Source organism: Buteo buteo, chromosome 3 (assembly GCF_964188355.1).
Source record: "Buteo buteo chromosome 3, bButBut1.hap1.1, whole genome shotgun sequence".
NCBI classification, from domain to species: Eukaryota; Metazoa; Chordata; class Aves; order Accipitriformes; family Accipitridae; genus Buteo; species Buteo buteo.
Genome location: NC_134173.1, coordinates 19,408,986 through 19,426,746, shown reverse-complemented (window position 1 = coordinate 19,426,746; position 17,761 = coordinate 19,408,986). Strand labels below are relative to the sequence as shown.

General features: G+C 37.7%; 1 protein-coding gene across 2 annotated transcripts in view; it reads right to left on the bottom strand.

The window, feature by feature from the left end:
• The window catches only part of PIEZO2 (piezo type mechanosensitive ion channel component 2), a 312,188-nt gene that overhangs the window by 241,491 nt on the left and 52,936 nt on the right, over positions 1–17,761 (bottom strand). For both annotated transcript variants that reach the window (XM_075022962.1, XM_075022964.1), the window contains exon 2: positions 13,000–13,095. In XM_075022962.1, coding sequence (XP_074879063.1) covers positions 13,000–13,095 — 96 coding nt within the window. The remainder of the gene's footprint in view (positions 1–12,999; positions 13,096–17,761) is intronic.

The following is a 17,761-nucleotide window of genomic DNA, read 5'->3' as shown; positions in this document are numbered from 1 at the left end:
GTACAACCCGTGAACAGTCAAGACTTTGCTACCTCATTCTCCTTTCACTGTCAAAAGCAGTTCATACATAGTATCTTGTGCCATGCCCTCCTGGCTTCTTGTTCATCCTCTTAGCACCAAGGGGTAATTCAAGGGTAGTTCTGTGCTCACGAAAGGAAGAAAGCAGCGGGAGCACAAATCGCTGCACTAGGTGATCAAGAAACAAACATGTTAAATCACACGACTAACAAGGAGAAAGGAAGGTATACCACTTCAAGAGAAGAAAATAAAAACACAAGGCCACAGTACTCTCATAGCGGAGATTGTCTTTGAGGATCACTATGACATGAAAGTATAGTACTGATCTACAAAGAAGTAACACCAATCTAGATTTCTACCTGAGGCTTTCCAAATTCCTGGGGATTCAGTCTCTGGATTCAAATGCATTATAGACACAGTATCATCCACAGGAAGTCAGGCTCAGCTATGAAATCTGATAAAAAGGTCTGACATCTATCAACTACTGTGCTCTAGAGCCAGCATTATTTTCTGTCATAATACTCTCCTGTCAAAAGATGTACACACACTTCCATGTGCGAGGAAGAAATTCAGAATAAAAAAAAATAAAATCTATGCTCAGCACTCAATTTGAGGAAAGCAGCAAGTCCCTCTCTTGCTGACCAGAACCTATTTTATACAAAACAAAGTAGGATGGGAAAGGAAAACACAGAAGAAAAATAAATTATGTATGAATTTTGAAGAAACAGTGTTTACCTCTGTGGACAAACTTCTGGTATTACCAGAGAATAACTCATAGCCAAGGCACTGCAATGAGAAGTGATGCTAATGCCATCACCTGCCTTGCTGGGTAAAACAGTCCAGGGCTCACTTCTTAATGCTTCTTCAGACATCATCTACTGTGGTGGATTCAGGACATGCCTTACGGTAGTGTGACTGCCTTCAAACAAGGCAACAGCAACAACAGTGGAGTAAATGGCAACAGCTGCACTGCCTTTAAAAAATTGCACAGTGCTTTTATTGGAATTCCTCTCACCTACAGGTCACTCATAATAATAAAAATGCCTACCTAATAGTTTACTGGCTTTTTCTCCTCTTCTTTTATAACAGCATAATAAAACATGGTTGTTTAACATAGTGGTATTAGAAATAAGAATAGGGAGGCCCAAAATGTGTTTTATATTCTTCCTACTCTTTTATTTCCCAAACCTAATTCTCTAAAACAACCTCTCCTCCAGCATAAATGAACTTAGAGTTCTTCTGACTCTTGAAAACAGTACTGATGACCACAGTAATGCTCCAAAGTCTTCTGACGTAAAAAAGTTATTTTAAGATATATGAGATGTACTGTTTCCTTCTCACTCTTGTACGTTAGCATCTTTCTTTGCTTGAGTCGCCACACAGTCCTTCTTGGGGCTTAGTCTGAATTCACCTTATCAAAACATTATCTAGGTTGTTTGGCACAACCCAATTTTAGAAAAGCCATTTTCATTTCATGTCTTTTTTTCCAGTTGCCTCAAGATATTTATTTATTCTTCTTTCCCAAATGCATTCCAAAATTTGAAAAATGAGTTCATAGGAGTTCATATGCAAGATCATTTCCCTCTTTTTTTCAGCTTTTGAGCTAATATTTTCATTCTTCAATCTAGGGTATCATACTTGCTTAAGTTTTAAAGGCTGAATAATCTCAATCCTGAAAGCATTTACACTCCTTGGGTCTTACTTCTAGCTCATATACAGTTTTTCTTTTCCAACCTCCTTCCCAGCAGGCACTTTTGCCTTTGTCTCTGTGTTTAACAGTACTGCCCTTATTCAAAACTGAAGCACAGTCCTGTTTAAAGTTTTGGACATACCGAGACAATATTTCCTTCCTACCTCATCCCTATTACCAGCCACGCTTTTTATTATTTTATATTCATGCAGCTAAATGCATTTTTATTCCTTGTTTCAGTTTCCTTTGCAGAGTTTAACTCAGCTTGACTTCTGGCAAATTCTATTTCATCTGAACACTTCTTGACCTCTAAGATGATTTCTATATAAATTATTTCCCTTTTACTCATTCCTTGCAAACTCTCTGTTTATTCTTAATGTTGTTTGTGGGAGTGGTTGGTCAGCAAGTCAGGTCTGGAGTTCACCCCTAAAAGCCACTAGTGCTTAAGATGGGAGTTCTAGAAAGGCTGGTGCATTTTTAACTACAAAATGTCACCACATTCAAATGCCTGAGCTCTTCAGTCACTATCTAGTTTCCCTAAACTTATTTTGTACTTCAGGTTAAGAAAACCTTAAAGACTGATTTTTGTTAACTTTGAATTGTAAGAATAGTGATGACCAACTCTCTCTGACATCCTCAGTCCCTCCAAACCCATTTTCAAAATAACACTGGTTCTTCACAAGTCAATAATTCTTTGAGAAGTTGTTTGCATTAGAGAAAGATCTGGCTGTATGGTTATTAGGATCATTCATACTCTAATTTATAGTATACCATAACAATTCCATGTTGATTTTGTCCTCTAGTATTATCTGAATGCAGCCAGACCTTATCAACCTCTTACCTTCTTCCTGCAATGTAATTTTGACTTCTAAATGATTCTACTGTAGATGTAGATTCAATAATAGCCCTCCTATTTCTCTACAGCCTATTTACTGATTAACAGAGCTAGGAAACTATACCACTATAACCATCTTCAATTCCCTTTTATGTCTCTATCACAGACATAGAGCTTTTGACAGAGCTCCATCAAGACATCTCAGCAGAATCAGCACAATGAAACTTTGCTACCTCAAGGGCTGGTCCGTTCCTGCTATGGGGAAGGACAGGGCAGGAGAAGGGGCATGGCTTGGATGAAAGCTCATGCTGGCTGCTGTGCTGCACAGACTGAGCAGCAGAAGGGACGCAAGTGTTGCATCCCACACCACCACGCTCCTAGCGGCCAGCCTGGCCCTCCCACGCCACTGTCACAGCTACAGTGGACAGGAGAAGGGTGCTCAAGGAAACTGCCTCCTTTGTCCCTGACTAAAAGCCGAGCCTGCTTCCAATATATTGCCCCCCAAAATAAGCTGTAACGTTTACAAGCAACAGTCAACTTACATTAGAAGCTTTTGCCACCAAGATTTCTCAGCATTCAGATCTGTATTTCAAACACATGGATCCTAGCTGAGATGTACACAAATAATGCACACAAAATTACACCAATGAACAAAAAAAACCCCATATACATCCCTGCTCCTTAAAACCAACAGAAATGACTGTGAGACTTTTCAATCATTTACATACGCAACACGCTAAAAAAAAAAAAAAAAAAAAAAAGAGGAATTTAACTCAGAGAAATTCATGCTGCAGGACAAAGAGAAGAGAACAAATTCTTAAAGTTTGGCTTTTCCCGGCATACTCAGCACCATCCTCTTTCCATCAAAATGTGTAGGCTGACTGATCACTATTAGGATTGCAGGACTACATGACACATACTCAGTCATATTCTACAGCCTAAGATGCTGCTATTTTTATATGATTTTGTAAAATTCATTTTCATAATTTCATTATTTAATTCAATTCAAAAACATGCCACAAGGTCATTCCGAGTTTAAAATCCTTATGCAACCACAGTAAGCCTAGATCAGATCCTGAATTTGAGAAAGTGTGCATGCTCAGGACAGCACTCGTGTCAGTGTTCAACTTCAGAGCTGGGTCTAAAACACACTTTCTGCCCTTGTCTCGCTCTTTCATGGCAGAAATTTCTCCTTACACTTTAGTGGTGTTAGCTGGGAGGACTGCTAGCTTATAGCAAACTCTTATAATCTACCATGTTGTTTCTAGATTAGATTCCCATTTCTGCACTTTCACCTTCCAAATAGAACAAGTTTTATTTTGCACATACTTCCTGGAAAGGAAGAAAATTCACTAATTTTCAATGATTTTAACATAGAAGAACACAAAAGACAGGCTAGAAAAGTAACCTTCACAAGCTGTAGAAAGTAAAATTGGTCTTATTTAGGCATTGCATGTAGCTTAATGCATTGGGAAAAAAAAAAAAAAAAGAATGTTTTCCAAGTTACTGCCAAGAACAAAAATTCTTGAAAGGTGTTATCTGTGTCTCTGAATTACTTCTCCATTAAATAAATTTGCATTTACCTATACCTTGGGGTGAAAAGGCAGCTTTGTTTTGGCTCTAGGTCTTTATTCACTGTTAGAGTTAAATTAAACAATATTAATTAAACAATCACATATTCAGTCTGAAGCTGACTATCCCCAGGACACGGGTTAAGCTTGGGATCAACTTCAAACACTAAAATAAATAAAGAAATCACTTCCAACCTAAACTGATTTTTTTCTTCCCCTAAAACAAAAGGTATTCAATATCTAAGGAGAAATATTGCTTTAAAATAAATAATACAAAAACTAATGCAGCTATAAGTGTGCTTAGTTTTACAATGAAAAAAGTTTACTGAATTTAAACTTGTGATAGTGTCAACCCCCTTTAATATGGCTTTTTTTCCATTTAATTTAGTATTTCCACCACCATCCACCCCCCCAAAAAAAATCACACCAGTCTAATTGCAAGCACCTTATTTCAAAGCCCTCTGAAGAACTCTTGCCCCAAGAACACTATCCCTCTTTTCATTTGAACCTTTACAAAGACCCACAGTCATTGATAACCCAATAAACAAGCCCATATCAATTATTTAATTGCAAATTAAAATAAATTTCTATTTATCTTCCCCTCCTGGCTTCTACATTCATTGCCCCAACTCTGCTGGCTTTGCTTTGTTTGCAAGGCTTCAATCAACATGCTGCTGAGTTTCTGCCATACCCAGGTCCAAAAACATTGCCAGCACTCATATAATAAAGGATAATGAAAATGGGTGACACATCAACCACTTAATGGGAGTCCCTGCTTACAATTTCTTCTGTGGAAGCCAAAAAATAAAACAGCCCAGGAACTGGAGTCTACCTTATCAGAGTGGAATATGCCATTTGGGAACAGTATTACAAGGCAGTGAGAAAGGCACAGGTATTATTTATCATATGCAACAACCTAAGACAGATAGAAGATTTCTGTACCCAACGCTGTCAGTGCAATGCTTGTGAGTACATGTTCACTTAGTTGGAGAGATTTTTAATTCATTTCTTAAGAAAATGTTTTGATAATAAATAGTGAGAAAGCACACAGTATCATTAACAGAATTTTTTTCTGGCTCATAGGATGCAAGAGGACTTCTGAGGTTGGTTAATGTAAAGCTATCGCTTCCTTTTCACTCATCCATTGCTAAAACTTCCATGAATGAGTACTTCAGGATTTGGACCACTGCTTATAAGTAACACGCTCCATTCTTCACTCCCAAGAGAATACTTACAAAGTTGCAAGTGAAGAAACCTAGCTGAGATGCAGTATTTTGAGCCAAAGGGTGTTTATGTAGCAGCCTGGCATGCCTCCGTAGGAAAACACATGCCCAATCCAGTCAAAATCCCATTTTTAATTGCTGAAAAGCATTTTCTGAGTTATAAATAAATCTTCGTACTAATGCTTTGGGCTTGTACAAAGAAACTCAGTAGTTCCAAAGACATCTTAAAAGAGTTCTCCCACCTCCTTTAATCAGCATCTCTATTATTGCCCAGAGTACTTTCTATTGAGCACTTAAGGATGACAGGTAATAAATCATTTTCAAAAAATGGAACAAATCATCTTTGTGGTTACACATGCAAAATGTGGATGAAACCCTTCTCAAAAGCATATAAACATACAGTAAATCTAAAGAGAAAAAGGTCAAAACTCAAGTTGCACCACCCAAAACCATCAAGATTTTTCACTGAAATACGTTTTGTTTTTTAAACATGTTTTAAAACATATCCCTTCCAGTGTAGCCAATTAATACATTTTAATTCATAACGAGATTAGAACATGACTAGGTCTATGGCCTGTAAATGTGCATTCTGGCAGACACGAGAGAAAACTGTTGTGAAGAACAAAGACCAGCGCACAACTTGTCAAATACTAGTGAAAAATCCAGTAAACAGGTATAGCTTTTACCTCTTGCAGGCGTGAATGGGATTTCAACCATACACCTCAGATGCACAAAATGGGTACCTCTATTTTGCCTGCACTTTCAAATGGTGAAACTAGGTGGGCTGTTATCCCCTATCTGGACCAGTCCAACTACAATGCCACCAAAACAATATCCTAATAGTAGATGATATAATTGTTATGAGATTGAACTAAAAACAGTCATGAACTCCAACTGCTTGAACTAAAAAGTCTCCTTGCACTGAAGCAGTAAGATGCAGATTTGATTGAATTTCTGCTCAAAGCAGGCAACAAACCATGCAAGCAAGTCTTTTCAAAATCAGAGTCTGTATTTCCAACCTACAAACTCATTTTTTAATGCATATAATTTAAGAAAACCAGGATGCTTGAAAGCACTGAAATTAGCTACAATATTTGTCTTTTCCATGAAATCCTATTAATAATGCTGCTGTGAAAATTATTAGAACTAGCTTAAAAGGAAAAGACCAAAAAGTTTAAGGAACTTTTTCAAATTTTTGATGCAGAGAAAGCCGTGTAAGGTTGCAAACGTCACCATTCCATAGTAGCAGACATTAAAGACTACTCCAATGTATCTGTTAGTGAATACATTAAGTTACATTCTTTAAAGGTTTCATTTTTTGTGGTCCTGTATTACGGTTTTAAGTATGACACTTGCCATCAGTAGGACATGGTTTTAACAGGACTAATGAGGGAGAGGAATTTTGTTAAACCTTTTTTTAAACATATAGTTCAAAATCAGTGGTTTGGTTTTGTTTGGGGTTTTTTTAAAGTTTTCAAGTGATCACTGCATATATACTTTGGGCAGCAGCTCATTTGCAAGCAGTGTTTAGAAAATCTTGAAAAGCTAAAATCTGAAGCTGTTTCAGAGTAGAACATCCACTAATATAGAAAGTACTTTTTTTTTTTAACTACAAACCACTCAACCATGAAGATTTCAGTGCAAGAATTTACAATTAAGAGGTTAACAATCTGTTTTCTCTTTCATGAGTATCACTTGACAATATTCACTTAAGCTCCTTATTTTCTTCCTAAGTCTTAATACCATGCAATGTAGATCAGGTATAAAATTAAGCATCTAATTTAAGATTTTTGGACTCCCTGGAGGCTCAAATGGCCAACTCAGAGCGCCATCGTGAGGAGCCTGTTCCTATTCACCAAATACATGACCCAAATCATAACTTGAACATTTAAGTTAGATGTCTGAAGTCAGATGTCTAAAGTTAGACACTGTGAAACTCCAAAAAACTAGTGCAGCTGAGCATAAAAACACTACTAATAATACAGATGCATTACAGAACTGATGCATACCCATAGGGGCATTGTTCACATAGGGAAATCAAAATAACGTTTGTATAAAAAATTTTGCCATATTCATTCACTTGGATCAATCCTCCCCAAAACCTCTTCAGCTATATTTGGTCATCCAAACTTGTCACTGCAATCCTTCTGCATCTTGCAATTCTGTGCAGATTATTCCAAATCGCAAGCCCTTTCATACCTGCAAAACAAACTCCACTATTTCATTTCTTTACCATGGTTTCAGAAATACTCAGAATAATGTTCAATTAACAATTATAATGATTTGGGTATTGTTCATCAATTTATCAATCTACATATTTTTAACACATCATTTTTACTGATCTGACTGCTATGCTAAACTAAGTTTTTCCAATACAGAAAAGAGAGGTTTTGTCATGCTGAGCAGTGTCTTAATTCAGAAGCAACCCCATTCTTTTTGCCATTAATATAAGCAGAGTCAGCAAAATGCAGTCCATCTGTGAAATTAAATTATTCCCCTCCCCCCCCTTTTTTTTTATTTATATGGTGATGGGCTACAGTGTCTTATTAATCAGAAATTATGAAATGAAATAAAGGAAAGTTAACTACCTAAATGCAAACTCACCTCTGTTACAGAAAAAAAAAGCCACATAAACCAGTTATTTAGTAGTGCAAAATGAGCTACTGACCCAAGATGGTGAATGCATATAGTCACGCTTTGTTATTTCTGACACAACAGCATGTACAAGCCTTTGTTAAGGACAAGGACATCATTCAGTAGACTTTACACACAAAGAAAAAAGATCACTAATATAATTATCTCATAATCAAAGAGGTTAGAAACTAGGCTATTGCACAGTTTATTCCCTATTTGTCATCTCCAGAGAACTAGGTAACTAGTCAGTTGCTGATCTTACAGATAATTCACATAGAAATTCACTGCTGAAATCACATGGCTTTACAATGTGTGCAAAGAGGTATCTGCCACAAAAGCAGTTCCCATCAGCAACTCTTGAAAAATTGGCCAAGTTTTCAATTACTCCTGTAGACAAGAAATGTTATTTACAATGAAACTTTTTTTCATAGTTGTTTCATGCAGAGTAACACATTTTGCTGTTTAATCAGCTTTGTAATCACCGATTTCAAGGATTATAAATAACAGAGCTGAACAAGAGCGTTAACTAAATACATTTTCAGCTGCACATAAATGCTCATGAATATATTTTCCCTTATTCAGCCAGCTTAATGGAGATTTAAGCAGTATGTCTGCAAACAATACATTCAGCTAAATCTTAAATAACTCAACGTTTCAGCTGTAACTGAAGGAGATGTCTCCTGTAACTTGGAAGAGGTTGGTATTTTCACCTGGCAGGTATTATCTTAAAACGAATATACTGAACATATGTGGAGACAGGAGACTGTGCCTTATATCCATGATTAAGGATTAATATTACTTTATCTTAGTAATTACATTTTTAATGAAGATTAAATATTTAAGCGGGGGGGAACTTTACTCATTAAGCTTTAAACACCATCTGAACACCATATTTCAGCGCGTATATTTTTTTTTTCCCCAGTGTTTCTAACCTTTTACATTTCTGTCAAAATTAATCTAGACTGACATCGTCCATTCCAGACTAATTTCTAATTCTATAGCCTGGAAAAACCCTAAACTTGGTGGAGTGAAGTTGCATAAGTTCAATAACTGGAAAGGCGATTTGAACTTTGCAGTTCAAAAACTGCAAGGCGATAAACTGGGAAAATAGGTGGAAGTACAAGACATAGGAATGTTGGTCAGAGATTGTGACTGGGGAGCTGAGTAAACCAGAAGGAGATGAGGAAGGAAAAGCTTAGTGGAAGGACAGCAGAAAGCTCAAAAGAATAAAAAGACTTAATCAACAGAAGTAAAGGCTTCAGGAAAAAACTATTTGAACAAAACAGAAAGAGAAGACTCAAAAATATTATGTGACAGAAATGAAAGGAAAAAAAGAAAATTAAAACATATAGCCATGTAGTGCATTTTGCTGGTTGGTGGGGGTTTTTTTAATATTGTTTTATTTAACTTTCACTCTTTGATTTACTGGTGGCTTGGCTGTTTTTAGCTAAAATAGTTAGAGATTTCTCCTTTCTTTTCTATCTTCTGGACATGAAAAAAAAAAATCCCTCAACGCTTTCAAGAAAGATACACTTACACACACAGGTACACAATTTAAAAAGGTGACAGGGATAGAGGACCAAAATGGTTACACTCAGAAATACTGAATTTATGTAAGAAATTAATTCTCATTAACAAACCCTAACATGAAATTCAGAAGTGTAACGTAGTACAACACACAATATGGGGAAACTATCCAAAGTCCTAAGAAAGCATTTTCCTCTGTGAAAGATTGCTGCCATCAGTGATGCAAACTAGATGATTTAGCGTCTATCAAATCACACAGGAATTAGTTCTAATGAAATAGACTTTTTTAGACTCTAAAAGGAGAGAATTAGGATGTCTCTCCACTGTCGGTCTTGGCATCTAGAAAATGTCTCTGTTTATTCTGTCAATCACTTCTCCTGGCACAGAAGGGGCAGCAAAAGTAAAACACACAAAACCAACACAGTAATTGCATATTATTTGGGAAGCTGCACCCAAATTCCCCAATGAGTGCTTCCCTCTCAACTGCCACCTTCAGCACTTTTAAGGGAAACTTTAACTCACATCTGGGCATTTATTGATGTTCCATTCTCACACTGTCCTGGTAATTTTCCCCTGTAAAAATGACTGACAGCCTTACCTAGAGTGGGATTTCCTACCTTTTATGCTTACTTTATTTACTTTTCAGCCCTGGTTTTGCTGGCTCCACTGGATACTTTCACAAGTCAACATAAACTAAGCCCACCCAATTGGTATGGCTCCCTGCCAAAAGACAACGTGTTCTTAGATCAAGTGGTAGAAACTGGGTGAAAAACGGTGTGGGGAAGTAGAAGAGTGTGGAGAGACAGGATATAAATGTAGGAATTAAGGCATGAAATACCAATGCTAATCAGACCTTTTCCAATTCTGTACTGTAATACTTCATGAAGATGGCTTCTTCACCAAGGGGTGAGAGAGTTGAACTCTATAGTTAACAGACCAAATCAAAAAGCACCCTAATTCTCACCTGATTCCTTGCCCTGTTTCATAGCTCTGTCAAGATACTTACTTCAATTGCAATTCACAAAGACTCCAAATTTGGTAAAATTCAAATCTATCCCACTCTAAGCAATTTTTGGAAATATGACTTTGATCTATTTATAACTCATATCCCATTTATGAGTAACATTTAGCAATAATACTACCCTTGTGACTGGGTAGTCAGTCACAAGGACACTTCTTTTCCTTTAGCTTAGGTGTCAAGACTGTGTAGCACCATGGGTATCTCTGTCAATTGATACTAATATAATCACACAAAATAATTATAAAGTAAAACAAAAAAAGAATGCAAAAGGGATTAATTCAATGCAGATTATCTTTTAAATGAACCTAGATTGTGAAATGCACTGTGGCAGGATATAATTTTGGTAAGTCCTTCAAAGATTTTAAAAAAGGATCAGCATCTACCCTAGCTAAAATAAAAGTGAAACAGTGAGCCATCGTAATTAGGGTAGGTCAGGATACACTTTCCACAACATAAGTCAAATTCTGCCTTGCTTCTCCCTGCTAGAACCTGGAGGAAGAAGTTCTCTTCCTTACACATCTTCCCCTATACACAGACTGGCTAAAAATCTGCATCAACAGAAACGATATGCACAAACAGATGAAAAAAGAGCGTTTTCTTTAGTTTTGTCTCCTGCCCCCTCAAACTAATTATTAATGGAAAACACTAGTAAAAACTGGTACAACAGAAGTTGTACTTCCACTTGTAAAAACTGATTGGTACTGTTACTATGTGCCATGAAATAATAAATAGTTCATCAGACAATTCTGAAGCTCCTGCTTCCTCTCTTCATCTTCTCCGTAAAGAGAAAAAAGGATGACAGCTTGAGGGGTCTCTCTAAACAAGAGCCTAAGACTCTCCAAGAACCCTTCTCAGAGAATTCAAGAAAAGTTTTATACATTTCTTTTCTCAGGAGAAATAGACCAATAGCCATAACTATAGGCAGGACACAGAAGCAGATGTTTAGGAGACCTGTCTATAAACCATTTGAAAATATCTCATTCTTCAGCTAACGCACTGAAAACTACATGTTTTGTGTCAACCTGTTGCTCAGCCAAATCACAGTGAGTTCTTCAGTTAAGAAAGAACATCAGTTTCTGTTGAACAGTGTTTAGAAGACAGACATGGGATTGAAGAAGAACCTGGAATATCTACAAGCTCTTCTAAGGAATCACAAAAATATGCAAAAGTGAGGGGTAAATCCAAACCGCTAAGGAACTACCCTGGCAGAACAAAGTCAAGATTAAGGTTGCCCAGGAAGCCAGATAAAGTGCCAAAATCTTTGGGTAAGAACTTCATAGAGGCCCTGTAAACTCAGATGTCACTATACTTAGTAGATTTTCCAATTCTTTTCTTTAGGGAACTATGTTGATTAAAATAGTCTGAATTTCTATCAGCCACGAGAATGGATTTGTGAGTAGAAAAATTATGCCAAAGTCAGTATCAGACAAAGCAGTATTACTTCAGGACCTCTTTAAAGGCCTCCTTTTTGTTAGTGGCATCATGGAACCAGCTTACTTTCGAAAGAATACTCTTCACATTATTTCCAGCAGAAAAGATGAGAGATGAGTCCGTTTGACTTCAGCACTGTGTGATATTATTTTTTATACTGGTCTGAAGGAGAATCAGGTAAGTAGGAACAACAATGATTCAAGCAGCAAGTGCTTTGAAATGTAGTCATTGGCAATCTCATCCAACATGCTATAGGTGACAAAGCACACCACTAGATAATGATCTGTGATTGCATCCTCACTACAAATTCCACCAACAGACCACAAACCCTTAAGTTTTGATATTGTTATACAGCCATTTCTGCTGACTTTCAAGAATCCATTCCTCTACACAGACAACATACAGCAAGAATGTAATACTGCTGAAATGGATTCTGTCTTCATAGGTCTGCACAATTGTTTTCATATTTTAAATTGTAAAAGTTTGATTGGTATGTGGTACACAAATGCTTGAATGCCTGATGTAGATATTTATTTGTCATCTCTACCAGTTAGCCTTTTTAGTTATTTTTACTAAGGCAGTCATTTAAACATCACTCTCATCCTGACTTTAAACAAGTGCCTAAAATACTGGTACTTACTGGGTGAAAAATCTGAGACCAAATTTAATTCTCAAGTCACTACAAACCTGGACCTTGGGCACAGTCTGTGATAGCATGGCCTGGGGGGCAGATGTTCTGAAAGCTCATTTTTCACACAGACCATGTCAGTATTCCAGGTGAAATAATGCCATAAAAAGGATCCCCCAGTATCATTATCAGTTAGCCCTGCTGCAAACTTGGGGCAAGAATAGCATCATGGATGGAAGTCCTTCAGCAACAAAGCCAGCCTGTAGTGAACCTACAGTGTCAGGGAATTTACAGTATGTATTATAAGTTAGCTCACTTAATGAGGGAAAAATGCTCAGGACTTCAGCTTCTACTACACAAAGGCTTTTGTATGTATTGTATCCACCACATGTTCTGAAGAATGAAGCAATGAACATCTTACCTTGCATCGTTGTTTTTGTGGGTTCTGAAAACAGAGGAATGAGCAGGAGGTAGATGAGGTAGACAAAAGAGAGCCCATTGTAACGGAAAGCACAGGCTGCAATGAGAGAAAAGAAAAAGGAACATATTGCTTAATCAGCCTGGGATAATCAAATTCAATAGCACAATGCATTTCGCATTTGAGTTTACTGTTTACCTTACCAACTTTTCACTCACTTAAACCATTTCTACACAAGTATTCAAGTTTATGCTTAAAATAAATAATAAAATTAAATACACTTCTGAAGTATTTTCACAGTAATATATATTTTAAATTTAGCAAAAGATGCATCCAAGCTACAAAGACTTTGTCCAGAACGATGGACAAGTTAGTTGTTACCTGAACTTTTTACTCTCCTCACCTATAAACTCATCAAACCATTCCCCACAAAAACATATAAGGAAGGCTAAATCAACATTTATGGGCTCTCTTTAAGAAGCTACATACAAGTCCATTATATTACAACTAAGAATTATCGGTAAATAATGAAGAAAAATTATAAAGTATATTCAGATTCCAAATTACAGCATGCTTAAAATCAGGTTACCCTTAAAATAGCAATGTTTTTAAATCGTTACAGATATCTTCAAATTTTACTATCACCCATTTGTTTGGTCATACAAATTTCTTCCAGTGAAAAGATTGTGAACTACAAATGAAAAAGGGCTTCACAGCAACTTGCAACTGGTGTTACAGAAGTTTTTGTAAAGAATGGAACTACTCTGTTAACTTTGTCTAATATTTCCTTTTCTATTTTAAAAATTTAGTGTATTTTCCTGAAAGTATCCAGGTCAGCAGGCCATTACAACAAGCAACAATATTGCTACAGCAAAGGCACATCTTTTCAAAGAATGTCACGTGTATTCTGTGCTGAAAGAGGAATATACGGACTTCCATACAAAAAAAAGATAAAAACAACAAAACATGACAAAGTAATCTGTAATTCCACTGTGCAGCAGATGTTGAAATATTATAAGACCTACCACATTGAAACATTCCCATGAGATAAGCCAACTGCAGAGGAGTCAGGAGATGAATTAACCTCTACATTTATTTACTCGTGGAACGTAACACTATCAATTAAGTCTTCTCAGCTATATCCAAAACAACTTGGAGGCAGTTGTTAGTCTTAGTCCTGCCAGAAACATGTATTCCAAAAGAAAACAAGTTTCTCCAGTCACTACTTCATGAAATTTCGTGGAGACTATACTGGAAATGAGTTAACAACTTAAGCATTAATTGGTCCTCATCCTCATCACATATGCCCATTTTAATTATAAATACAAAACTGAAAAGACTCTCTAATAACAAACAAATCCACACAACAGCTATAATTTTTGTTTCCCAAGTTTACCAATGTTTTGAACAACCAGCACGATTTCCTTAATAGCCCTGACAGAAAGACTCTGGATTTACACTCCATGTCTGCACCTTAGCCGAGAAATATGTTAACTTTATGGGTAAGTCTGGCAAGAAGAAAGGACAAGAAACATCTATGCTCTACTTCTAAACTGATATGATTCTGCCACCAGCCTTCAAAAAAATCTGTCAAGAACTACAAAGACCATCAAAGCTTGACAGAGGGTTTTTCAGAGTGAAATCCAGAATGCTTAAATGGAGCTTCTCATTCGCCTGTAAGAATTTAAACTCATACTGCTCCTGTCACTTACTACTTACGCTCTCTTTATAGCCATCGCCTTTAAACGCCACCCCAAGAATTACACCTACACTTGTAACCAAGAAAAACTGCCAGATAAATAGGACCTACCCCACTGGGAATTCTGTAAGGAATTATCAGAGCTTTAAAGTGAATGTACTTGAGAAGGAGTCAATCCCACTATTATGTGCCTACTCTCAGGGTGCTCTGCAGAGAACAGGTGATGGCCACTAGCAGCCTTCTTGGAATGAATGGCAAAGAGGATGCTCCTGAGATCAGGACAAATCCATAAATCAACCTTTTTGCAAGTTTAATTTGGGGTGGAAAGAAGTTCTTTGGCATTCATAGAAAAAGGCACAACAGTGGTTCAAGGCTGATCTAAAGCCTGAAGGCTTTTCCACTTCAAGGGGGAGGATCAATGGTCTCAGTCGTTCTGGTAGCAGAATAATAGTACTAGCAGATAATACTATTATCCATTTATTACAGGGATTGTGTCAATCAACTTTTAATTATGTTAAACAGCTTGCTTGATTTCAGTGCAGTATTATACACATTTTCTTCAGAATTGAGCTTGCTACACTTCTTGTAGACCACCTAGCGCTCAGTTTTCTAAGTACAAAGACAGAAAACAGCAACTATGTGCTTCAGATACCCTCCTCTGTTAGCTGTATGTCAGTACCTTGCTAACAAGTCCATGTCAAATATTTAGAACCTCTATTTATAGCAAAGCATCCTCCAGCAAACTAATAACCTTGGCTATGCATTGCCTGGAAAACTTACGCTTATTTAAGCAGTTGCAAGAGCACTAGCAATATATTTCTCAGAATTAATAAATTAAAAACCCCAGAACTTAGGTGCAACATTTTTACTATTCTCTATTGCAACTACGTCAATATTTCCATATCATGTTTATCTCCACTTGTCTAGCACATTTCGCTAAAGAGATCAGTGCCTTACCAAGCTCACGTGCCAGAGCAAAGCACCATGATTGAACACACTTTTAGCAAGACACAAGATTAGAAAACAGCAGCTGCACTTTATTTACATATTTACACTGCACTGCAACTTTATTTGTCAAGTATATGTATTCCTGCCATGGTTTCAGCCCAGATGGCAACAAAGGACCAGGCGGCTGCTGGCTCATTCCTCCCCTGCTGGGATGTGGGATGGGGAAGAGAAAATATAAAGAAATGCTTGTGGGCTGAGACAAGGACAGGGAGGGGTCACTCACCACTTATGGTCACGGGCAAAAGACAGGCTCAACTTGGGAAGAAACAAAATCAATTTCATTTACTACCAATCATATCAAAACAAGATAATGAGAAGTAAACCCAAATCTTCAAACACCTTCCTTCCCCTCCTTCCCAGGATTAACTTTACTTCTGGTTCTCTCTCCTTCCTCCCCACTAGCGTCGTGGGGGGACGGGGAATAGGGGCTGGGATCAGTTCCTCACACGTTGTATCTGCCGCTCCTTCCTCCTCACACTCTTCCCCTGCTCCAGCGTGGAATCCCTCCCACGGGAGACACTCCCCAGCGTGGGTCCTTCCCACGGGCTGCAGTTCTTCACGAGCTGCTCCAGCGTGGGTCCGTTCACCTCCCCTGGTGCACCTCCTCCCCCTCCTCTTCACTGACCTTGCCGTCTCCACAGGTGTTTCTTTCACAGCCCCCTCCCCCTCACGGCTGCAGGTTCCCCTTCTTAAATCTGTTCTCCCAGAGGCATTACCACTGCTGCTGACGGGCTCGGCCTGGGCCAGAGTCGGGTCCGACTTGGAGCTGGGGAAGCTTCGAGCAGCTTCTCACAGGAGCCGGCCCTGCAGCCTGCTCCCCGCCGCTGCCAAAGCCCACCACACAAACCCGAAACACTGCCTGAGTTCTGATACTCAAAACCATCTAGGACAAGTTGCTGGGCATAAAATCAGCTTCAGTTTGTCACTGATACAACAACAAAGGATGATCCAAAAAAGCAAATGAAGCCATCCCCTGCGTGCCTGCCAGCGTTCACAGAGGTCTCCTCCCGCAAAGGCAGCTGTACGCAGGTGTCCGCCGCAGTGGAAGGTCCCGTTTGAGGTCAACGGAATTCCGTCAACGGACAACACATCTGTGCAAATCAATTTCTTGGCAAACCAGGTGGTACAGAAATTTCTGGATATTTGTGTTGCATTGGTCAGTTTGCACTGTCGAAATTAATGTAATTTTAGCATTTTATGCTTGTTACCTCTTCTCGAAATTGTCTAATCGATTAGCGAAATTAATTTCAGAGGAATTATTCTTGAACTATATTTACCTCAAAATTTACTGCTTTCTATTTCTAGACCTGAGGAGACTGTGATCTCAAAAGCTTTTTTTCTCCACAACTACATAAACTGGACTATTAACAGAGATTACTTCTCCATACAAAACTTCCCTTATATATTTTTTTCATATAAAGTGTCCTGCAGAAATATAAAAATACCTTGAAGACATTTGGTAAAAAGAAATATTTCCTAAGCTGAAAGTGTTAGTTTTATTAGTATCCAAGAAACCCTTCAGTTTCTTAGTTTCAGAAGTATGGGTCTGCCTAAAAAAAACACTAATCAAAAAGCTTAAATAGGTAAATATACCTTACATGCAAAGTCCATATACACTTTTTTCTCTTCAGTCTTTCTTTAACCCACATTTCTCACCATGGTTTCTAACAGCCTCTAGTAATCAAACTTCAGAAATGTGATTTTCATCTCTGAAGTTCTGCTACTGTTCAGAGTCCAATGATAGCAGCAATACACAATTGTGAAGAGACATAAAAACCCCACAGCTACTGATATACATTATATTAGTATATTAGAAGCAAACTTAGCTCTTTTATAATCAGCTGAAGTACTTTAGGGCACCTTCCCTCGGGTGCAAGAAAAGAGTGCCTTATAACATATAACACTGACTTCTCCATTCATAAGTGATTACTTGACGTATTTCTGGTTTAATGCATAGCATGCTAAAAAAAAATGCTACCTTTTAAGACAGGATCAGAATGTCATCTAAGACAAAGTTAAAATGATTTCATACATCTTTATGCCATAGCAGTCAGAAAA